This window comes from Egretta garzetta, unplaced genomic scaffold, assembly GCF_000687185.1.
Source record: "Egretta garzetta isolate BGI_Z169 unplaced genomic scaffold, ASM68718v1 scaffold29, whole genome shotgun sequence".
Taxonomy (NCBI): Eukaryota; Metazoa; Chordata; class Aves; order Pelecaniformes; family Ardeidae; genus Egretta; species Egretta garzetta.
The window spans coordinates 473,339-498,841 of record NW_009260796.1 but is presented as its reverse complement, the minus strand read 5'-3'; the positions used below and the strand labels follow the sequence as shown (position 1 = coordinate 498,841).

The following is a 25,503-nucleotide window of genomic DNA, read 5'->3' as shown; positions in this document are numbered from 1 at the left end:
CAGATTTTTGCTCTTTTTGTAGATTTTTGCTGTTGGTATTCTTTATTTCCTTTAAAGGTCCAGTATCAGGGGACACTTCAAACCTGAGTCAAGCTGTCAGCTATTCTTATCTAGACGTCTTGCTTCAGTACACACACTAGCAGGGGGGAACGCCACCCCCAAATCCCTCGTATGCTGAATCTCTAGAAGCAGGCGATAATCCACATCTATTCCTTATTGTCACAGTGGAACAGCAACATAGAGGGCTAGCAGAGAAGTTAGGGAGGACAAAACAGGGAACTGAGCTCTGTTGTTCAGTCATCATTTGCTTTATGATTTTGGGCAAATTTGTCTTTCTGTGCCTTGCTCGACTCATGCACCTCTACAACGTGCTCAAGAACTTATGCACCTTGTCCAACATTTCTGATGAAACTTTACTTGCTGGCAACATAACTACCTCCCTTTCCCATTTATCGCCATAGACTAGCAATAGCAGTCTTCCCATTTTTTAGGATATGTGTGTTTTCAAAGCACTGTAGCTCTCAGATTTGCTAGCCCAGGTTTCTGTAGATGCTAAACTTACCGACATGTCACGATCACTACAGTGGTCTTAATTGCACCTAAGTGATGCAACAGATAGCACAGCCATTTCTTTTTGATGGCTCCAGACTCTTCTTAGCTCTTTGGGCCTCACAAGATCCAAAGTCCCAGCTATCCCAAAGCCCTAAGACTGCACCTCCTCTAGGCTTACTGTTCCAAACAGCTACTGCCCACCACTGTGGCTAATCACACCCATCGAGGTGGGTTATTAAATCCTTGTCTAGTCAGAGCCAAACCCTATGTGAGTCTTTCAGGACCCAGTTATTTTCCAAGTCTTTCAGCTTCTGCTGTCCCAAACTAAGCTCTTCAGTCTCTCTGTTCCCAAATAAAACCATCACCGTTGACATAAAGTGACCTGTTTTCACTTAGAAATTATCCATAAGCCTTCCAAGGATATTAATATCAGTGCTGCTCTTCCAAGCAAAGGCCTTACAAGTTCCAGCAATACCTCAGTCCCTTCAGCCCCTTTTGACCTGAACATCAGCCCAGATCCAGCCTGAACCCTGAACTCTAGTCTCGCCTATCTCCCAGAACTCATAAAAGCCCCAGAACTAACTATATGCCATTATTTTCCATTAGTTTCAGCCCCTTTCTGCATTTCAAAGACCATTAAAGATCCAGTAATACTTCCAATTTTCTAGTCCATGCTGTTTGAAACTATAGCACTGCCTCTAATCCTGGTTTTAACTATAAATCAAGGAATTCCCTCACCAAATTAATCACAAACCAACCAACTCTGCCAACTTCGACCCTCCTCTTAACCCCATAAAGCCCTGCAATAAGCAAATCTCTTCCATTCATGTTGTCCTTGTTTTCAATCCTCTATGTAGCCTCAGCCACAGCCAAGAAGCCACGTACACTTCTGTCCCCTGTTTTTGCAGTGTGCACTCACCCCTCATCTTGCACATGTAGAATTTGCAGTTTGAGCTGGAGAGCAGCCTCCGGAGTGTTCAGCCTCCCCTGGCTGGGACTGCATGTCTAACTTCAAACCATAAATGCTAAACCAGCAACAGAAAATACCTTGGCAGCAGATTCCAACTTAACTTTGAGAGCACTCCAGCTTATAGCCATGAGTGATGCGGGACTTTTTAAACATATTGGCATTAACATCATTTATTCAGCATTGTCCATCTCCAAATGCCTTTTTGAGGCCGAGATTCTCATAACCCAAATAGACAGTATTGTTCTCAAAGGCATGCAATACAAACAGCAGGCAACTGGGGGCACGTTTCTTTTTCCCTTATTGTCGTAACTAAGTGGTTTAACCGGCCAGGTCTTTTAGACTAACCCAACACTAACTCTCTAAAAATTATAGATGGAGCAATTAGTTATACCATTCTCCCCTTCCAACCCTGCCAGTGAAAACAAACAGAACCAAGACATAAACCCAATAATCAGCATCAGCTACAAATCCCAGCACATTTTGTTTCTGTTCCCTTGACTGCCACGTCCAGGAGGTGGTGACATAGGTACCAGTTCAGCACACGCTCTGAAGTCGGAGCTGGCAGGTTTGGCGTAGGCTTTGGCAAATGAGCCTTCCCTTAATCAAACAAGCATGTAGAGCGAGCTGGCTCCAGACAGCGGAGAAAAATCAGAGTTAAACTGTCCCTGTGGAGATGTCACAATGCCTTCTCTCCCTTTAGACACCTAATCTCCCCACCATCCCCCCACCTACTCTTTTGCTGGTCAACTCTTGTTAGACACACCAAATCTATCACGTCCTGAAAAGCTCTGCTGCTTGCTTGGTGGCCTCTTGCATGAATGAGCCCTCCTCTTTTTCACTGCTCAAACGTTCATTGAAGTCAGAGCCAAGCACTGCTGTCCCCACTGCTACAACATGTCTGCGGTGCCTGTGTTTCGTATTTCTTACTGTTTCTTATGGTTAAGCTAACCAGAGAACCTCAAACATAAATTCTAACAAATAAGAAGGACTTCTACATCTTATCTTTTCTACCGCTTAACACTGATGGGAATGAAAAGTACCCTTTGCATTTCTGGAATGCTATGGATCTCAAAGAATTTCAGCAACGCTGATGAAGCCCAGCAGTTTCTCTGTAAAGCAAACAATATTAAAAACCATTTTAACATACGGGGTCAGCTGAGACGTACAGACACAAGCAAGGTCATACAGAAAAACGTGTACCGCTGTCCAGTTTGGCTTTTAGAGCTGTGTAGGAAAAGGGGCTGTGGAGACTGGTTAATGAAGAGAATGCAGAGATTCAGCTGTGAAAGCAAAGACTGGGAGCACATATCACATAGCACAAATCCCCCAGTTCAGCACAACACATATGGGACTTTTGCACCTTACTGCAAAACCAGTCACACCAGCACAAATTTCACTGCAGGCAGGAGGAACCTTTCTGGAAAGGGGTCAAGCCTCATGCAAAAGGCAAACCGGGTACCTGTCATGTTACTGAATATCCTCTAAAGTGTATTAGATGTGGTGTTCCCTTCAGATCCGGGGTTAAGTCACACAGCCAATAGAATGACTTACAAGAAAATACAAACAAAATTGCAAACATACCTATTTTCAGGAAAGGCCGACATTAACATACACAGAGATATCCAATTCTGATTTGGAAGGACAGGGATCTCTCAATATAAAAACGAGCATAACTCCCAGTTTCTCCTCAACTTTTTTTTGTCATCAAAAGCAGGTCGTAGATTCTGCAAACAAGCAGCTCTCTAGTTTATTACCAGTGCCTCACTTGTTGACTGATGCGTATCTACCACCAACGCATCCCTGTCCATAGCTCCCTTGCTGATATCCAGAGAGGCACGGTGCAGGATCCAAGAGGAGCATTTCTGGTTTCATCACGTTAAGTTGAAACCAGGTGAACTTCCCCCAAAAGCCAGGTAGTGCTACAAACCCAAACAATCACGCTCACAGAGGAGGTGGCAGGCACAGAGGCAGCACGGGGAACCTCTGATTAATGAAATTACAAATCAAACCATGCTCTCTGCAAGGCCTTTCTGCTTCACTTGACACTAACCCTGGGGACATTTCACTTCTTTGCTGGCGCAAGCTCCTTTGCCAGTAGTTTAACACAGACCACTAGATTTGAGAATAACACAGGGCTGAGATCTCAAAAGGACTTTAACATCACCATGAAATCCTTTCCATGTTAATCTTTAGCCAGACTATTAAAAGCTTTCATACAGCTCACTCCGAAGTGTAACACAAACAGCCACAGAAAAAACAGCTGCTGAAAAAAAATGAACAAATGAGGGAGTGAAAGAGAGAGGAGGGAAGTCCACAAACCCAAACCAGCAGGACCTGCTCCAGCTGCTTACCTGCTGCTCCTAAGCCAACGTCGATGCTGTTTCTCTTGAATTCACAGCGGCTCTGGGTCTCTGGCATAACGAGTTGACGGCTCTGATGCAGGTTGGAGATGATAGTGGAAAGGTCGTTATCACGGCTGCAACAGAGCAGAAAAGCACCAAGTTACGGAAATCCTATTTGCCACCACATAATTGATTTTTGTGTGGATGCGCGTATGTGTGCACGCACACAAGATTCTTTTGTTTGCCCCAACATAGCTGTATTTCAAGAAAGGTTCTCCCCCTCCTACCCATCGGGTTCCTAGGTAACCTCCTCTGGTTTGGGGGAGCAGAGACTAAGTGCAAAGCACTTCCCAAACAGAACTCTCATTTCCCATAAAGGACTCCGCAGCTGCCAGAGCTCCTGATTTCAGTTTTGCCAGATATAACTTGCGTGGGCCAGAACTTACATCTCAGATGGAAAAACTGAAAGTGTAGGAATTGGCAGATCTATTCCAGAATTAATAGGAAACTTGAACTGAAATAACCGATAGTTTTCTATCAGTTGCCACCCTTCTGTTCTTTAAAAAAAAAAAAAAAAAAAAAAAAAAAAAGCAAGTTTTTCCATTCCATCACTGTTGGAACACAAGACTACTTTATTTACTTGAATAATACTTTTTCTTTTTAGCGAGAAACCCACCATGAGCCTGGACATCAGCATTACTCAGAGCGGAGGGTACAGATTTATTTACAAAAGTCATTCTCAACTCTTCACTCTAACAGATCCTGAAACAATGCTCTCCTCCTTCTGGGACAAGAGCACGCACTAGAGCAGTTCAGCATTATTTTGCCTGTTATCCTTGCATCAGATTGCTGCTAAGTAGGCTAGTTCAGTCTTTTTTCCTTTTTTTTTTTTTCCCCTTCTATGGAGAGGGAGAACACAAACACAAAAAGACATTCACTGTGGCAGATACCGCAGTTCAGCTGGCAAATGCTCTTGCTTGCAAACTGCTATCCACTTGCAAAATATTTCCGAATAAATGATACACAAACACCAAAGAGGAAGAACAAGCAAAAATGTATACGTGATACTAAATGGAGATGCTGGAATGTCTCCCTTTTGTTTGTTTGCAGTGTATATTAAATCACCCATCCTTCCAGCACAAGGTGCTTGCCCCAAGCTAAATGTGGCTATTTTTCTTCCTCTCCTCTTTCTAAATGGAAGATGACAGCCAGAAGAACCAGAGACGCTTACAAAAAAAATTATACATATTAGAAATATTGCCCTCCCTCCCACATCCACAGCTCCCTCCCAACCTCTACTCACATGACGAGTGCACCCACTCTGTGCTGCTGTGACACACAGCACATGACCACCAACTCCCTGGTGCAGAGGAGAGTGTCCTCACCTGGGACCAGCAGGACAGCACGGAGGGTGCATGATCTGCAGAATTACCTAGCAATGATCTTCCTTTAAATATCCCCCTCTTATCCCCCCTTACCTCCTCCCCACCTGCTGCCCCCCCACCCGCAGGCTATCAGCACTAGCAACAGGAGCGGATCTGCTCAAATGCTCCAGAGAGTCCATCCCTAGTGCAGAAGCAGGGGCTAATCTGTCGTCTAGCTCTCTGCTAATCAGATAAGTTTATGACAGAAAGTCTTTAGACAGAGGTACTTTCAGCGGGCGTCTGGCTCCAGATTTTCACAAGATGTAGCAGACAAAAACAGACTCTCATTTCAGCAGCCGCAGTCATGTTCCCTGCTGCTCCCCCCGCGCGCTCCCCCCACCCCCAATCTCAGCAACGAGATAGGATGCTCAGATCTCAAAGCCTTTGAGCACCCATTGCATCTTCCTCCGCTAAACCAGTTCAGATTCCTCCTTATGCAAGCAGAAGGCTAATTACTTAAGCAAGCCCACAGGTGAGTGGGAAGCCCATTTCTCCTGTGCCAAGCAGTTTTGGGTCTTATCCTCTTTTAGCTGCCACCTTTAAGATGCATTATGCAAATATTTTGGTGTCTTAAGTCATTTATGGGATTAATGTGAAGTGATTATCAGTTCTTTTTAATCATGCCAATCAATAACTGGATGTCAGGGACAGAGGACAAATGCAGATAAACGCTGCCATCAGCACAATGCTCAGGAAAGGGCGGAGGAGATGAGCCAGAAGTGCAGAGGGAGAAAGGCAGGGAGTAGGAAGAGAAAAATGGGATAATTACATCTTTGCATTTGCAGAGTGTCTTGCATCCCAATTGAGCCCCAAGCACCTCTGATACGTAAACACCTTAAGAGAGCTACAAGAAGGAATTGTTTTAGCCATCGCTAAAATGCAACTACCTCTCCTTCTGGAAAAGAGCATAGCAACTCCTTAACATGACTCGATTCTCCAAAACCTGAAGAATGCAGAACACTGCGATATATCCACTGCAAACCAAACCCAGGAGATCTGCGTGGAAGGAAACATTACCACACCAGAAGTGATATTTTTCTTCTTGTGGTTTTAGGAGATCTTCCATGGCCTTAAAATTAAAGTCATCGTGGTATGCAAAGGTGCATTAGCAAGTCATAACTCCACACGTGAGCAGATACCGCAGGGCTGACGGGTACGCTCTACAGGCTGTGAATTCAATCAGTCTACCCACACGGTAAGGCAGGATCCCAGGAAAACATGACTTTGCTGGAATACCTTTGCAGAAGGCAAACCAAACACCAAGGTGACATTGAGAGGAAAGGGAAGGAAGACTAGAGATAAGGCAAACAGGCTGAGACAGCTTTGAACACATCAAACTGTCCCCAGGAGTTGTTCCTTTTGCCTTAGTGCACGGGAGGGCTGAAGCAGACTGCCTTTTGTTCTGGGCTTGTCCTACACCTGGCACAACGGGAGGTAGCTTATAGCTGGGGCTCAGCCTTAGTATGAGAAAAGAGAGCGCATGGTAACCAGAGCTTCTTATGAAATATTTAAGTACCTTTCTGCACAGGGGAAGACTTTCAGCATTTTTTTTACAATACTGTAGGCCAAGCCAGCCCCAGCAAACACAGCTCCACACAGCTGCAATCAGACTCCACTGATTGCATGGGCTCTTTAATAAGGGACACACGTGTGTAGGGCTCTGCTTAGACCACAGAGGGCTTCCCACCTCCGTGTTGGATCAGTGGAAAGAAGCGCCAGCATTGGTTCTGCAGCCAACAACTCTGCCACCTCCACCTTACCCGTGACCACATCATTTTTTCAAAAGATCCTCGTGAACCTCCACAGAGCAAAGTCCAACTGCTTTTACCCCAATGCCATTTAATAAAGTTAGTGAAAGTTTAATTTTTAATTTGCACCTCAGTTCTTCCCATACCCCACCAATGACTCAATGTCTTAGCCAGGAAGAAGGGCTCTGCCCAGCTCCAGCCGTTTTCAGGAATTACCCTGCTTTTATACATTTGCTACCTCAGACTGCAGCACTGAACTTCACTTCCAACCCCCAAATCCCACTGTCTGCTGCTGGTTGTCCCCACAGGAGGACAGAAGACATAGCCCTACCACAGGCTGGGGGACATCTGCTTGGTCCCTATACCAAAAGTTGCAGAACATGAGTTATCACTCCAGCCTGGCCAAGCTCTTTCACAACTCAGTCCTGCCCAGCCCTGAGGGGAACACCTCAGCCAAATCAGCCACCAACACCAGCCCTACCTCAGCCCGGCCTTGTCCATTTGCCATAAAAACCCTAAAAACAGCCTAACATGTTTCCCCACAGAAAATACCCATCTGAAAAACTCAACCAACCACTTACCTTCTTCTGGAGGCAAACTGCACCCTGCCCAGTGTGCTCCCCTCGGCAGAGCAGCCCCTTCACCCGGCCAACGCCTGCAGCTCTGCAAAACAGGGAGCAGCTGTGCTCCGTGAGTGCCCACACCTGCACAGGGTGGCCCAGGGCTGCTGGGTGGCCAGTGCTGGCCCCCCACCCCCTGTCTCGCCTCCCTTTGGCTAACTGCTCCCTGCTTTCTCAGTCCCATTCCTCATTCTTCACTCCTAACTGTTGGCTCTGGACTTTTGTGTGCGCATCCAGTAAAAGAGGCCCAGTCCAGCACCCACCAAAGCCCACCTCGCAAACATGGGCATCAGGCTGGCTCTTGATGCACAGAGCTGAGCGGTGCAAAGTGCAACCTGAACAAGTGGCACAGCACAGAAATGAGACCCTCAGCCCAGGTTACGGCGTATTCTCCATGTGTTCACCTTGCTCACAGTACAGGACAGTGTTTTCAAAAGACAGCAAGTCTCTTGGGGAAAGGCTGTTTGTTCCTCTGAGTTTACACAGCACCTAATTTGCACACAGTAATCCTGGCGGATACAGAGAAGGCAACAAATTCATGGGCTCAGGGCTCCAGCAGAGCCAATGCAGGATTAAAGATCCCTCCCTTGGAGGGAATACACTAGGGAAAAGAATATCCAGCTTGCAGGACCTCAGGTGAAGATCCAGAACACGCACGTAGGGGATACCAACATAGATGTAGTAATGCCTAAAACCTGGCTGCTGGGTCTGGCACAGTGATTAAGGCATCTGAAGGCAGGGACCTAGGCTCACGGGAAGGGAAACCGAAATGGGTGTGAGAGCATCCCCTCTGAAATCCCCACCAGCGAGAGCACAGCTCTTGCCTGACCTCAGTGGGAAGAAGCCTGCGTTGAGGGTACTGGAGAGGGCTGGTCCTTCCCATGTAGAGGATTCCCATCATCTGTGTGCTGAAGCCAGTAATTCCGCCCGGGTGCTCACTTGCAGCCCCAGCAGGGCAGTCACACTCCGCTTTTCCTTTGTCTTGTCTCTGAGCCGCTGCTGGGTGCCTGTTAATGCAGGCGCTCCCCATACATGCACTGACACATGCACACACAATCAGATTAAAGGTCTGATCCCTTCCAGTAGCATACTATTATATTTTAAAAACCGGATTAGAGAAGGGGGCTTGAGCAAGATACAGATCTCCTGAAAGGTCAAGGAGGAGACAAATAGCCTTCTGTAGGGCTGCAGGTTGCCATGGCAACATTTGGTTTGCATGGGGTTTGGTAATTAATGGTTTGGGGACCCGCAGTAATCCAGGTATGTTTCCAATCAGCAGAGGAACATGTTCTGAGGCGCGACTGTCTGGGCACTTTCACCTCATAGCATCAAGTTTTGCTCCTGTGGTAGAACGAAGGGTAGAAAACTGCGTACTCAACTGCCAGGACCTGCAGAAGGCACATGGCCAGTTGGCCACATCCAGATGCCCTTTCAAACTGGGAAGTGTCTCAATGTTACTGACTTTCTCATAAGACCTTTCTTCCGATATCTGGCTGAGGATGATCACCGCTGTGACCACAAAGACATGGCTTTCAGGTATTCTGCTATTTTAGTGGGCAAAGCTTTACAAAAGAACTTGTGGCACTACAAGATATTTGAGTCTGAACTTCAAATCCCAGACACATTTAACCTCACTTCAGAATGCTAAAATTCACCCTGTCCTGTATCTGAACAGTGAATCTGAACATATCTAGTAAAGATAAACTCCTGTTGTTGCTTTCAGTGACAGCTGATGTGCTGTTGCTCATGCTCTGTTTGAATCCATCGTCCTGTTTCTGGGACATCACACTCAGGAGCTGTGGAGAGGAGAAAAATCTTAAAAAAAGACGAGGATCTCGTGTGGCAAAGAAGCGCGTCATGATAGCTGGTGGAGTGAGATCCCATCTGCACAAAGACGTAATAGGCGATAGGACGAGGGGGAATGGTTTGAAGTTGCACCAGGGCAGGTTTAGGCTAGACATTAGGAAGAACTTCTTCACCAAAAGGGTTGTCAGGCTCTGGAATGGGCTGCCCAAGGAGGTGGTCCAGTCCCCATCCGTGGGGGTATTTAAAAGAAGAATGGATGAGGTGCTTAGGGACAGGGTTTAGCGGTGGGATGGCAGGGTTAGGTTAAAGGTTGGACTCAATGATCTTAAAGGGCTTTTCCAACCAAAGTGATTCTATGATTCTATGAACTCCTCCTAAGAAATAAGGGAATGGTAGCAGCTTCCTAACAGTGCTATAGACTTCCCTCAAGGCCAACTGTAGCTTTGAGAAGAGCTGCAAGCAGCACAGACCTTGTAACATAAGGAAAACACTTCAACAAGGAGTAAAGCTGGCAGTGGTGATGTGTAAGTGCTTGTTTATTATTGTGCTCCATGTAGCTTTGGAGAAGTAACCATCCCACCAAACATTCCATCTCTATCTTGCCTTTGCTTTGCCCATTTATCCACTGCAAAGAATGTCCTAGGCTTTTGCAAGCTGCTTTCCATCCAACAGGATTCCCGTTCTGCCACTAGGCTCTGTCTTGCTGCCAAAAGCAACAGTCAGAGCAACAGAGAAGTGGCTGGATATTATTATGGCTTGGGCAATTTTCAAATCCTCATGAAGAGAGGACACAGGAGCAACAGATCCCTTTACCAGGAATGCAGGAAAGCTGTGATAAAGGTTTTGTCTAAGCCACGCGGCAACTGAGCAGCTCACCAGTACACCACAACTCAGGCCATGTATGGGGCAAGTAGCAACCACAAAGCTTCAAAGGCCGAGCCCAAATGGCTCCTTTACCTGGATGTAGTATGAAATGAAAACTGCTTGCCAACAGAATGGCCACCTGATCCTGGAGGGTATTCCTGAAAACACAGCACACTTGACCTGTTACACTGGCAACAAAAGAAAACTGCAGGGGAGCCCAGCATAGGAGGCGTATGCTACAGGGTCCATGCTAGGTCTGGGAAACAACAGCAAAAAGTCTTTCTCATCCTAAAACCTCACACCCAAATCCAGTGAAGATTGGTGCAGGACTCTGGGGGTATAGTCAGGCCGACATGGATAACTGTGCAGCTCAGATACAAATCAGAGCTGATAGTCCAAAATTCCCTGTCACATCCCAATGCTCTGATATAGGAGCCCGCTCTGCAAAGCAGCAATGAGATGTACTAGTAACTCATGGCTGCAAAAATTACCACTGGAGAAAAAAACCCCCACCATTGCTAATGTTCTCTATGAATGCTTTGATTGCTGCACTGTCTATGTCTAATGGAACTAGCTGGTCCTCTGTCTCCCCCAAAGCTGGTTGTTCTGCTGAGACTTTCTGTAATGGCAGTATAATGGTCCACCAGTGGTCATTTGATAGCTGCATTGCTCGCAGGAAAGGCACTCACGGGGAGAGACAGCCACATCAACAACTGGAAGAAACATCACCCAGACAGAAGGTGTCTGTTTGGGACAAGATGCCACAGCAATCCATTGACTCATCTGTGAAGTCTGCAGAGGAGCACCTGCAGGACAACAGCTACACCAGCAGTATCATTTCTGGCACACATGGCATGAGCAACGTCATCTAGTCTAGCTAATGAGCCGCAACCTGTGCTCAAGGAAGGAGAAGTCTATCATAGGGACTGCCACTGAACTGTCAGCGTCGCTAAGCGTGGCCGTCCCTCGGGAGGTATAAATGAATTAGGAGCAAGCCCTTTCAGGGAGGCTGTGGTAAGCAGACATGCAGCAATCCTGTGTGACTGACTTCTGGGAATAATCATCTTTTTTTCAGCAACATCTGCACCATAAGCCTCCAACTGACAGTGTTTGAAGCCAGCAGCTATTACTCCAAGACCCCTTCTGGTCCTGTCTTGTCCCCTGGTCCTCACGCTGACCAGCATCTGGACCCTCACTCCAGTCACCTCTCCTCAATCTCAGATGGCCCCAGGAAACCAATCCCTTACATCTGCTGAAAGCTATCTTCCCAGCCTGCCAGCACATTCGGCATGGAGTGTCTTACAGAGGGGACCAGACAAATGGGGCAGACACCCCGGTCTCTTGGCCCCTTGGGCTCTTGGCCCCTTGAGTGAGGGTAAGCAGAGAGGTGGTGACAAACGCCTGGGCTGCCGTACCCCTGTAGGGCACCCGAGGGGACACATACCACCCTTGAGACTCTCGGGAGCCGGCAGTTTCCAGTGATGGTTAACCCAAGCCAGACTCAGACTGGGAGCGATACCTTTTAAATGTGTTTCATTTACAGACATTAGCAGCAACTGCGTCTTTAACAAGGAGAAGGATGAGGAGACTAATGGATGGAGACAATTAACCAAAATATAAATCAGTGTCAGAGTCTCTGCATCTAGCAGAGGCAGCCAGGCGCCCGCAGGGTCTGGTGATTCTCGCAACACGCTGCTCAAAGTGACTGCGAAGAGTGATTGCAAAGAAGGGGAGGGAGAGGGGAAGGACAAAATTTGGTCAAAATTTAAATGATTTTCAATAATGGCTGTCTCCCTGTTTGCCATGCCCCATCCTCCTCCCAGGGTGAACCACAATGAGGCCCATGTGCCTCTTAGAGATTGTCCGTCCTGCTGGCAGACAGGGTTTGTTCCGTCCATGCTCTGAGCTGCACGGTCACATACAGTAACCTTTCAGTGCTTGGTATCAGGCACAAGAAGCACAGGTCACTCTGCAGAGGAGGTATTTCACCTGTGGTGCAATAGCACCAGCAGTGCCCCCAAAAAATGCTGCTCCGGTGGTTAGGATGTTCAGCACAAGTCTGAAACTCAAGCTGTCATTTTTCTGCTCCAGTTTCCCACCCAGACTTCGCTGGCCCATCAGTTAACCACTTTGTGCTGCTGTTCTTCATACACACGGCGATGCATGGGGGCACTGCGGGAGTGGGAGGCATTAGACACCAAGAGGCAACCTGGTACTTCAGCAACAGGAGTTCCAGGTACATCCAAGGTAAAAAAGGAGGGAGTGATATTCTCAGTAGACACAAAATTGCCTAGATCCAGAAACTGCAAGACAGTTAGCTGAGGAAACGGTGAATGAAACTAGCACCGGACCAGACTGGGTAAGTCTTTCCTAATACTTAATCAAATCAAAGGCAAATTGTGAAAACCCAGTCAAAAATGTATGACTGTCTTTGAAGGGATGCAGCGTAGGAGATTGATGCCAGGTTTGGAAGAGAAGAGAGGCTCAGAAAAGTAGCATGGGAGGAAATAAAACTGAAAAATACTTCTTTTTAAATATGTTTCACCGGCTCTCCATCCCCTTAACGATCACACAGTAAGTGCAGGGTTTATATTAAATTTTACTGATCAATACTGTTGCCATAAAACTGTCCCGACCCTCTGCCCCTCCCTACAATAAAGAAAAAAAAAATCCAATATGCCAAAGGAGGAATGTCAGGGCTTGCAGGGGGAAAGACGCGAGGACATTAAGCCAGAGAACGTGGAGATCAGCGCAGGTGTGTGCCCACGCATCCCCCACACAAGCCCTCCTGTGTCACCCTGAGGAACACACGTGGGGTTTCCTTTCTTCCCCCGTTCTCAGCCTGACCGGACCCAAGTCCAGTTCAGGAGTAGATTTCATCGGTACCCCTGACTCAGGTAACAGATTCACAGACTCTGTTTACCCTGCAGTGACTTCCTTTCTACGTTCTTCTTGCAGTGGTGCCCAGCTCCAGGACAAGGGGCAATGGGCACAAACTGAAGCAGAAGAGGTTCCCGTTGAACGTGAGGAAAAACTTCTTGACTTTGAGGGTGCCCGAGCCCTGGCCCAGGCTGCCCAGGGGGGCTGTGGAGTCTCCTTCTCTGGAGATATTCAAAGCCCGCCTGGACGATGTCCTGTGTAGCATGCTCTAGGAGAACCTGCTTGAGCAGGGGGGTGGGACTGGGTGAGCTCCCGAGGTCCCTTCCAACCCTTGCCATGCTGGGATTCTGTACCAAGTGCACCCATTCCAGCCAGGCCAAGTCCCCTGCCTGGCCAGGTTGATACGCCAGGAATGAGAGACAGTTTGCAGCTCCGAGGAGATCAAATATTGCCAGAACCTGCAGAAACACAAATGTTTTTTTTCCTTCTCTGTTGACCTCCCCTCCCCTCTCCTCGCCACCTCCCCAGAAGACCCATTTCTGGTGTAAGGCTCAGACCAGCGTCACAGCCAGCCTGTTGTCGGAGTCATTTAGCAACAAGCAGACAGGGTGAGTGTGTCACTCAGCGCTACCCAAACTGGAGCGTACGCCCAGGGACGGGAGAAGCATGTAAATCAGTCAGTGACTGTGTGAAGGGAATAACGAGCTTTTTATGGAAGCCATTAAAAGGAAAACCCAGATTGGTCTCTAAATACTGTTGCATCATTACAGCTCTGAGGAACAACCTTATGCAACAGCGCGACTATGTCATGGCAGGACTGGTGTCAAGTAACAACTCCAAGGCTCTCGTGGTTTTTTTAGTTAGCATTTTTTTTTAAACCCAAACCAAAACTAATAACCAATTTCCAAAGAAACACATGCACTCCAGCCCAGCCGCTGAAAAAAAATCCACCTTCTGTCTCCCTGCTGTGTGCAGGTAAATCTGGGGCTCGTTAAAAGGACCTGGACAGACAGACGTGACCTGGGGATTGCTGGCCATCGTGCTGCCGCAAGAGAAAATACCTGACCACAGCTCCCACATAAAATGCCACCAATATCACTCCTTTTCCCTTAACCTGCAATGTCTAGCCTCTGTGGGCCATTTAATCACAGATTCATTGATTTTAAGCCCCAGAAGGGACCGTTATATCTACCTCGCCTGACCTCCTGCGCAGAACCTGTCAGAAAATCACCCTGTCGTACTCCCAGTTAATAGTGGCAGCTCAGAGTGAAAAAAATGCGTGACCGGTGTCTCTGCCCACCAGGAAAAAAATAGAGACCCTCCATCTCAGAACCACAACCACATGGAATCGAGTGGGCTGGGACTAAAATAAGCTGTTTATTCCCAAGAGCTGATGAATCCTCTCAGCTTCTTCCTTGCTAGCACGTAAACCTTCCTACCCAGGCAAAAAAAAAAGCACATTTCACAAGATGACTGCTCTGACTCCCTGCCACATGCGCAGCACCAAATCAGGACAGGATTAACCATCTTCCAGTCCGGTGGAGCTGAGAGTCGTCTTGGGATAAGAAATTCTGCAAAATAACTTTCTCCTCAGCATGTCTTGATTTGCCCTGGCGTGGCCTTTGAGTGCCAGAGGTCCTTGAGCAGACAGGCAAGGTCACCGTCTCTGACACTCCCAGGCAGTAAAACTAGGGTCACTGAGTCAGCAGAAACAGAGAAGGGATGTGGATCAGGGAAAGCTTGCAGCTCAGACCGATCAAGGGCTCTTCCCCTCCTCCCTCACTCCCGCTTATCACCTTGCACACAGCTCAAAACATCCAGCAACATCTCCCTAATCACACAGCGCACAGCCAATACCTTGCCTCTCAGGTCGACGGTGGACAGAACAGCCAGAGCAGGATAAGACCTAAAGCTGGGCACAGGAGGATTTGGGTCAAGGATTTGAAGGCTCTGATCAGGTGACTAATAAAGAAGTGGATGGGGCTGGGGGGTGCAAGGGGGAGCAGCGGAGTTTGTTTCCCCGTTAAACAACAGGCAGCACGACCCGCTGGCAGGCTGTGTCACTTCTCCATCAGAGGTAGGCAGATAAGCCCCAGGCAAAGAAGCTGGATGCAAGCGCGCGTATGTACGGGCAGCTCTGAGGAGTGGAGGGGCTGCCTCCTTCCTCCAGACCTCTCTGTGCCTTAGTGCCTCTCCCCACCCCGCTTCTCACACTCCAGGACCTCTCTGGCATAAGCTGGGCAGCCTCAGCTCCTCTGACCTGCCGCTTCATGAACTGCAATGTGGCCAACTGCTGGGAGGCAAGCTCCCTTGTGGTGCACTTTCTGGCTCCCTCTCCTTATCTCCCCAGTTCATCTCTAACTTCTCTATTTGCTGCAAAAACCTAGACTGTGCATCTACCTGGTGACTGACATTTGGAGCCAGCAATGTGTTCAACAGCACTTCCACATGCTCAACCAAGTGCCAACTGGCCCTGTTATTCTGGAATTCAGCTTGGGGCTGCTGAAGCTAATGGAAAGACTCCCACCTACCTCCACCACCACAGGAATAAGCTGTACCCCGTGAGAATTCTGCACTCTAGACAGAAGACAGAAGCATGTTTTCCAGCAGGCAAAGCTCAGGGCACAGTTGCTTCTCATTCCTTGGCCTTCTTGGTTATATTTTTGTTGCTCAGTCTTTTGGTTGCCTTTTAAAACGTCATCATTGATAAAAAAAACTCTCAGTCACTCTCTGTCCTCCTTAGACATGAGTCTTGATAGACCTTGACAGACAACAATTTACTAGCACCCCACCTCTGCCTCTCAGGTGTCTTCACCTTCTGATGAGATGTCACCCATCAGACACAGGCAAAAAGGGAAGGAAAGGGAAAAGAGGAAAGAGGGGCGGTAAACAAGTTTTACCAACTGGAGGGAGCTGAGAGGCCTGAAAATCCCAACCCCAACCATGGGCAAAACAGCCCTAATTCTCCCTGTGGACTTATCTTGAAAAAAATCATCCTGCAACGTCCCAAGCAAAATGCTCATAAAATTTCATTAATGTTCATGATAGTTCATAAATACGATCCGTAGAGCTGGCAACTCCAAAATTAGGTGGAAATAAGTATAAAGATGTTTTTATTGTAATCCTGCTTTGTCATTTGGCTCTCTGCAAGCCCATAAATAAAAATAAGATGGAACTACACCACACTGATGCTGGACTAGAGATGGGGAAGAGACAAAGCATTGAGATGAAGAGCAAACCCAGTCTACCATGACTCTGATACTTGGCTTTGACATGTGCCCATCCACTAAGGTGCCACAAAAGCATTTGGCAAGGGGGATGCCCAAGCTAGACATTGTAGCCTCACATTTCCCCTCCTGTGTGCAGTAATGCAGATAGGGCTTCTGAGTTTGGAAAACGATCAGACAGGCCTAACGCATCATGAACCCTGCATTTCCACCACAGTTGTAATCTTGGAGCAAAAAAGCTTACTGTGCAGCAGGATAAAGGAGCGCGGCAGCTTCAGCTCCTGGGAAGCACCATCCCTGTATGATGCTGGCATTGCTGTTGGTAGCAGCCTCCTGCTCTTTCTGCCAGTCTTACTGCCCCCAGCTCCCTTCTGAGGCAGGAAACCTGAAGGTCTTGTGCTATTTTCACAGAATCCCAGAATGACAAGGGTTGGAAGGGACCTCGGGAGATCATCTAGTCCAACCCCCCTGCTAAAGCAGGTTCACCTAGAACAGGTTGCACAGGACATCATCCAGGCGGGCTTTGAATATCTCCAGAGAAGGAGACTCCACAACCCCCCTGGGCAGCCTGGGCCAGGGCTTGGACACCCTCAAAGTCAAGAAGTTTTTCCTCACATTCAACTGGAACCTCTTCTGCTTCAGTTTGTGCCCACTGCCCCTTGTCCTGGCACTGGGCACCACTGAGAAGAGTCTGGCTCCATCCTCATTACATCCACCCTTAAGATGTGTTGATGTATGTGTTGATGAGATCCCCTCTCAGTCTTCTCTTCTTCATTTCCTCTCATAAGGACATGGACCCCAGTACCCCAAGCTGGCAAGAAGCCTGAAGGTCAGTTACAGACTCTTTTCTCCCGCCTGCCATTTTTTCTTAGTGCAGATGTGCACCCAAGTACACCCATGACTAGTCCCTTGAAAACATCTTTGACTTCTACCTTCTACGCACACACCTGTTGGGCAGCAACCCGACACGAATTCACCAGAGTTCAGAAGGATTTCCCATAATGGTCCATCTTCATCAGCTCATCTGCCACAACCACTACAAGTGTCTGAACATTTTTCTTCTGAACATCCATCAAGCCCATACTATTGATTGCCCCCTCCCCGAGCACAGGCTACAGCTCATCTTGGCCACTAACAAAAAAAATTTCACTAAGGGAATAACAAAGGCAACCATGGCAAGCAGAAATGCAGTTGGAGGGTGGGGTGTCACATACTTGTGACAACCCCTGATTGAGAGTCAAGTGCACTTCATTAATACCTAAAATCGTCTCCATTCTGTTCTTCCCCTGCCTCCTCGCTGTACAGACCTTGTGAGTCAAACTCCAATATTCCCTGCTCCATGGACTCCTGCAGCTCACATTGGATCCCTCCCTCATCCTAGAGCATCAGTGTCTCTTCATTTTCCTTTCCACCATTTCCCAGGGGCTCAATGTATTCCCCCACGAATTTATAAACCCTGCTCTCCATTCCCCAATTTGTCATTAACACCAACCTAATCATCCGTGCTTACCCCAAATTTCCTTCAGTTCCTAGGTCTCCCATGCTGAACCTCCAAACTCGTCCCTTAAAAAATACTTCTGAAACTCTGTTACTTGTCAGAATCCAAGTCACATCCAGCCTCACCCTCTAAGCTAAGCAGCTGCTCCTGTGCATGCAAGCAAGCGCAGGGAAGGGCCAAACGATTCCTCTGCCTGCAGCACCAGGCAGCCTGGAGGTCCTGATTTTTCCCCTGACGCGGTTTTTTGGCACGTCTGATCTGCACCAAAATCAATGGGCTTGTCCTGCTGACACGCAGAGTGTTCCCTGAAGTTTTGGACTTGTCTGGATGCTGCGTTCCAATGTTCCTCAGTAACAGACAAATAGAAAAGTTTTGCTCAGCCAATAAAAAGAATGTGTCGCTGACACGCAGCTGGTGTGCCTAATGGATATAAGGTCTCTTTAAATATCCCAAATTCTCCTCATTTTCTCAATTCATTAAGCCGCCTGCTTTGAACTGATGAAATATTAAAATACTCAGATGAACAATTTCAAATGGGTGATAGGGTGTAAGTTTAGAGAATGAACAGTGGGAACTGATGATCTACAGGAATCGCTTACACATCCAATGTATTAAGGACAAGACAGACATATTTGAATACTTTCAATTTCACAGTCGGATGTGAAGAGGGAGGTCAGAAAACCTCCTATGCCAGAAACACGCCCTGGAAGTTTTGATCCAACGTACAATCTAAAGGCAGAAGGATACGTTCTCTTTTCGATCGCTGTATGCAGCTGAAATGTATCAAGAATGCTCCCCAAAAGCTGCAACCAAGCCTAGGTATATCTCAACAATATACCAAAGTCTTAAGATGCCTTCACATGCTTGGTTTATCCCGAATCCTTCCAGCTGCCCTACAAACTGTCCGTGATACCCCCCGACTCCCATGATAGATACGCTAAAGAGAATGACAACATACTGGGGATACATATGAAGAGCATCACTCTTGATTACACATTCCCTCTTGCCCTGTAGGTATCTAACAGCTTTTCTCACCTACCTGCTTTGAAATATAATTGTATTCTTCTAGATTTAAAATTAAAGTTAAAAACTAGTTTATCACCTACCTATTCACCTTTAGCATTTCTCTGAATCTCTGCTAGTACACAAATGGTCTCCTTTCCCTAACCCATCCCTATAGCCAAATGAAGCTTCCTGGGAATGAATACAAGAGCAGAAAGTACTGCTAATGAAATAATGATGAAATAACTCTTTCAGATTAAATAATACTTTTCAGCAAACCAACAGGTAGTGATTTTCTCCTCCCTGCTCATCCATTCTTCCCTACAAGTATGTTCGTTTCAGAATCTGCACAAACAAGGCCACCCATAAGGCCTTGCTTGGCCTTATCCCTACGGGAAAGGGCGAAGCAGAAGCTACTTCAGTAACTCTGCTCTGCATGACTCCTTGAACATCCCAGGCCTAATTCACCCACTCACATGGGCTTTGGGGTGCGTCCTGCCAGAAGCCTCTGTGGAGTCCAGGAATACAGCAACTTCTAGAAGTGAATTTCATCAGTGCCTTCTGGCAAGATGGTGTCAAGAACACCTTTTGTTTCCTGCCAGTACCAGTCTTTTTGGGGGGTTAGATCCACAGATAAAAGGAAACCATATACTCTGTAACATAGAGGCAGAAGTCTGTTGCCATCTGAAGTCCCCAAAAAGCAGCTGGTGGAACATCAGGCCCCTACATAGCAGCTCCTCCCATTTCATCTCAGTATCTACACTTTCAAACTTCACACGGATGCTTCTGTGGGTGATCAAACACAAGCAACGCAAAGGTTGCTCCTATTTTTTTCTAAAGAACTGAAGGCTTAGCTCCTTGGCTGAACCTTCCCAAATGCTCTTCATTCTGACACAGAACGTTCTTGTTAATGTCTATCAACTATATGGATTTGGTGTGGATTTACTTTACTTCTCTTCTTCCAGTTAAACAAAAGAACACCTCCCTTTACTTGTTGGGCCACTATTGTCTAAAATCAGACAGGTATGTCACTGATCAACAAACAGAGTTTGCCCATCTGGAAAGTCTTTTCTTTCCAACATATTGTCTCCACATAGCCATGCCCTGACTGCCAACAACAGTGGCATTAGCCAAGAGCTTCCTTGTATTTATTGGCTTTGCCTTCAGGAACCACGTCCTGGTTCACAGCTTTAACAGTCACTAAGGTGAGAGCTCTTTGTATATTCCGCCAAGATGATGAGGATTAAAACATTTCCTTAGGCAGCCTACGTCCCAAAGCCACTGCAGAAATAATCTGGAAGGGCCAAATTCAGCCTCATGTTAAACAAGCATCCTCCCCATGCCAATTCAGAGGTCATGATTAATATGCAGTCTTTCACTGGGATCTTTTTTAGCTTTCTATAGCATACAGTCAAGAGTTGTCCTCCAAAGTCATCAGGAGTTACAGAAACAGCTCTGCAGGTCTACATACAGTTGGTATCTCACCGGTCTTCTCTGCCCTGACTTCAATCAGATGGGCAAAATCTGACTCATTCTGTTTAGTTCAGCTCACCATCAGCTTTTCAAATTGGGGCTACTGCTTCAGCCCTGCTGTCCGTTGGTGTCGAGGCAGAAATCAGTGACTGACACAGAAGGGTGAAGGCAGGTCCCCGTTTGAAGGCACTCCTGTCCCTCTGCCACTGGCTGATTTTTCTGCTGTAACGTAAAGGTGCTTATCCGACAAATACCAGTCCTTTTAGCAGCAGATGCTGAAGACTGCGGGGCGTAAAGGGGTCACATCTAGCTTCCAGGTGCTAAAAACTTCTTGTGACCTTTTAGTACCTACTTCAGGTCTCCTAGATTAAAAGGCAAAAGCTTACTAGGAATAATAAATAAATAAATAGACAGCCCAGAAGCCATCCTATATCAATCCTTAAAGGGCAGAGCAGCAGGATGCCCTGGCACTTGATAACGTTACCTGCATCACACAGCAATACTTTCTGCTGAGTCAGGATCAGCCTTGACATGTTCAGAACCATCTACTTTTCAATTCTCCTCTCCTGCTTTCTCTTTCTCTCCCTGTGTATCTTCCAAGGGAATGAGCTAAATCAGTGAATTTCCCTTTAGTTTTCTTCTCCTGTCCCATTTCCCACATATTTTTCATCTGCTTCTCCCACTTGGCCTGATTTGTTCAATGTCCTCTTCCTTCTTGACTAACCTGTTTCATACCTCCTTAGACACAGTTTTCTAAGAAGTGTGCAGCTGTACCACACAGACCAGATTTAAGCTCAGTTCTGGCTGAGGAAGGGTCTGTGTTAGGGTTAAATAAACGTGGAAAGGCCCACTAAGTATGTTATAGTCAGATTTAAACATACACATAGATACACAGGCTCTTGGCCAAATGTCCGTCTGTCTAAAATACATTCTAATGTGGTTCACACCCATCCAGAAAGGCTGGTTACACGCCACTGTAATCTGTGTTGTTGTTAAATGCATTTTATTTGTTCTGGGCAAATGATGCTGTTGTTTTCCTTCCATCTCCTTACGCAGCCTTCGTGTGGCATGTACCTGGATACAACTATCCCCTGGCAGGCCCAGTAAGCCTGGAGTGTCCCCTCAAGTGCCTTTTTGTTCATCCGGCAGTGAAGAGACTCTCCTGCATGCTCCTGCCTCTTCCTTTGTCACCGTTTTATGCCTGCACCAGTGCAGGACTTTGAGGAATGCTGCCTCGGATATTCCTTCAGTGTTTGCTTACCACACAGCCAAGGGCTACAGCATGTGGCTGAACGTCCAGGTGCCTAGCTCAATTCTCTGCTATGCTCCTTGTCTTTTTATGCAGCTTTAACCAAATTACATACCATCTTCTCTTCCACCAGTCAGGACATCTTTAACAAGGGCAACACTAAACAAATCTTCATTTCCTTGGAAACAGGAATGGCTTAATTGCACCGACAGTGTCTTGAAATTCTCAGGTGGGCAAAATGTTTATTCCATCCTGAGCTGCATCACTGCATGGTATTAACACGCATGGCCTCTTATCTATTTCTCACTCACCTCCCTGCAGTTCCCTCAAGACATCAAGTGGCAACAAATAGAAGGAAAATCCTTTTCCTCCCTGGAACTCCTTTTCATTCCCCAATTTATTTTCATGAGATGCCTCAACCTCAGGAAGGTAATCCTGCCTGCGGTGCTGAGCAACTGCAGCTCACACCGAAATCAACGGGAGCGGAGAGTAGGCATCTTGTGGCAGAGACCAGGCTTCAACCTCATGTTTACTATTTCAAAATTTGACAGGCTTGTCTGGAAATAAAAGGAGAAGTGCGCCATTTACTGAACAACTTTAACACATTTCAGCAAATTATTCCAGGAACAAAATGTCCATACACAGGAATTCTACCTTAAAAAGGCAATCTGAAAGGAAGTCCAGCTGTAAACAAAAACTTAAACCTGTATTAACTTCAAAGCTTACAAGGGAAGGGGGGAAAGCACCTGGCAAGACAAGGAGAGATCCTAATCTCCCCTTTCAGGACAATTCCCCTATCTTGAGCTCTTGGTTCTTTGCATATAGAATGATTTGTACCCAATTAAATGTCTTTTTATCCAGGGCAACGCAGACAGCAATTCTAAGGTGGCTAAAGCCAATGAATCCAGGTATCCTCTGACAACTTGGAAAGGAAGATCAAAGACAAACTTACGCCAAAGAGGCAGAGAAATTAGAATGGCAGTTCTCAGACCTGCTTGATTTAAAATAGCATGGTGACTTGTGTGTATTCATGCCCGTGTGGTGCTTCGTAATGCTTTCCTGGCATGGGTTTGGGATGACCTGCGTGACTCCCATGTGCTGAATTCTGCAGGTCACTGGCAACGAAGGTCAGCTAAACCCTTTTGCCACCCCGTGATGCACTTTACATATGCCAGATGTTTTACGGAACTGTGTGGCAATTCAGGTCACTTAAATACATACGTATATAAATACACACAACCTTTTCCTGTACCGACACATGAACACACAAATGACTTTCTCTGCCACATAGCATAACGTGTTTTCTTCTGAAGTAGCTGGATGGGCACAGTTTTTGATAGTTGGACTAACCATTTAATCTGCAAAAGCAAAACAACTGTTCCCAGGAAGAACTACTGATGTTTCTGCCAGGAGAGAGCTAAACTGAAGGGAACAAACAGTTAAGCTGAGGAAGCCCCAAAAGTGTACTGGTTGACATAAAAATCAGGCCATTATCCTATTCTATGCATTGAAAGTTCAGATTTTTTTTTTAAGCTAGGCATTCTAGTTTCCAAAGGTGTTTGCGCCCTTAGTTGCCATTGGGCAGAACCGTTGTTCACATGGCTCTTAATTAAGGCTTGTGTCAGCACTTCCATTACAAACCTCTGCCTTTTAGGAGTTTATAACTCAGCCATAAAACTTTTCTCTAGGCTGAAATTTATCATGAAAAGGTCTGCCTGGAAGGAATCCATTCTTTTGTATTTTAGAGTCCCCAAAGCTTATAGCAACAAACCAGGGGTTTTATTCTAAAGGCTCCCATACAAAAAACTTCCACTGTTTTTTATAGGAGTGCTGTGCCTTCTGGACTGGCTTCTAGATGCTTGCTGATCAGGGTGGGGTTCTGTGCTCTTAGCATTGTGAATTTTAGGAATTAAGGGGGTTTATGCTTCAGGGCCAAAGTCCGTGCTTACTTAAATACCAGTGAATGCCTCTGCCCTCTCTCGTTCCCAAACGGAGGATGAATCAGTACAGATTTCCTGCCCTTCACTCCCCACTGCCTCCACTGAGCCTCATGGGGAGGCCAAGACTTAATTCATACTCCAGTACTCAATTAAACATGGATGGACTTGTCTCTCTGGGTGCACAGTTTAGGCTATGACCTTCACACGCCAACGATGCCAACAGAACAGCCCAAAGTGTCCTCAGGTTGGGGGAGGGAGGGAGAGGGTATGTGTGAATGGGTTAAAATGACAGAGACTTGGTCCTTCACTTCTCTGCTGCCCACTTTCACTCTCGTGCCACAGGTTTTTTTGGAGAGGACACAGAACGGGGACAGAGCTTGTCAGCTCTGCATTTGCAGGGCGTGTGATAGAAGTAATTTCTAACACTCTCTGCTCCTGTAACCGATGCTTAAATTTGCAAAACATTCTGAGGCTCGCAGATAGAACAGAGAAACACCCACGTCAGCCACAATACTGATAGGTATGTCTCTCTCAAGCTCTTAAACAACGTCCTCTTGAGTAAACACTGCATTTGCTGCACTGAGTCTTACACACATTAAGTCTTGCCACAAAAGGCATCAGATGAAATTATTTGCACTCCCTTGTCCAGACAATCTGATCTCTACAGAGTATGAATCATTTCTTAAATGTTTGTGAAGTGTCTAGCACGCAGTGGGCACTTCCAGGAGGAGGAGGAGCAGTAAGGATAATATTTTTCTACTGTTTTTAAATCTCTAACTGAACAGGAAGTTTACACAAAGCATCAGAAACTACTTTTAGCAAAACAAAAAAAAAATTAGTGGACTGCTATTTGCAAGTAGATCCAGTGGACCAGCTCCTGATTTCTACAGTATCCACATACGTATGAAGCACATACAGAACCAAATTCTGGATTGCTTTGCTCCCTGTCTACCTCCTCCTGTTCTGTGCTCCCCAAGAAGTTGCACAGCTGCACAGATTGTTTTTTCTTGTTTTAGACAACAAGCAGCACCTGACGGGCTCAACTATTTCACTCAGATTTGGCAACTGAGTATAAAAGAGAAATTTCAAAATTCCAGTTTTCTTTTTCTAGTGCAGAGGCAAATTTCTGCAGCTCTATTTTTAAAGGATTAGAAAAGTTTATGACTACTAGCAACACATAAAGAAAATGTACCATGCTCGGGATATCAACCGACCCAGAGGTCACAAAGGAATATTCATGTTTGTAACTGGGGATCTTCAGTCTATGAATTTCCACCTTCTTTGGGTATCTGCTACTGCAGGAAACCAGAGTCTAAAACCAATATACCAGACTGGTTTGGCAATTCTTCTCATCTCCCAGTTCAGACTTCTATGTCATTTCTTTTATTTATGCTTTGTAAAGCACTTGTCATTTTTTTGAATGTCAACTTTTTCCCAAGGTGCCTTGTAAATGCTCTTGTGCTGCACTTTTGCAGCTGTAGCTCAACCCAGTCATACTTCACATTGCAAAACGTGGTGCTCCAACACTTCATACTTCAACGCTGCAGTCAGACGCCTACATGCGCAAGTTTTTGTAGGAGCAAGGTGTCTCAGTGGTATCACATTATCTAAAGCATCGGTCGTCCGGTGGTTCTTGTCATTTGGAGACACAGGCCCCCCTTTTAAGGTAGCGCTGCTTTAAGCTGGCTAAGCACAACTCTGCAACTCCTGAGCGATTCAGGAGCATCAGTTTGGCCTTCCAGGAGCCTTTTGTGCAAAGGATCACTTTTACAAATGAGATGCAGACTCCCATGTTTCTTATGTCAGGAAATAGATCTGGGCCGCCCCAACCTTGCATTCTTCCAAAAAGGGACCAGAATAAATACATCAAAACCAATAATGGGCTTTCTTTGCAAGTCTAATCTATTT

General features: G+C 46.5%; 1 protein-coding gene across 1 annotated transcript in view; it reads right to left on the bottom strand.

The window, feature by feature from the left end:
- SAMD11 (sterile alpha motif domain containing 11) overlaps positions 1-25,503 on the bottom strand; it is a 127,836-nt gene that overhangs the window by 53,290 nt on the left and 49,043 nt on the right. The window contains 1 exon segment of the mRNA XM_009646780.2: positions 3,874-3,998. Within this exon segment, the coding sequence (XP_009645075.2) occupies positions 3,874-3,998 (125 nt within the window).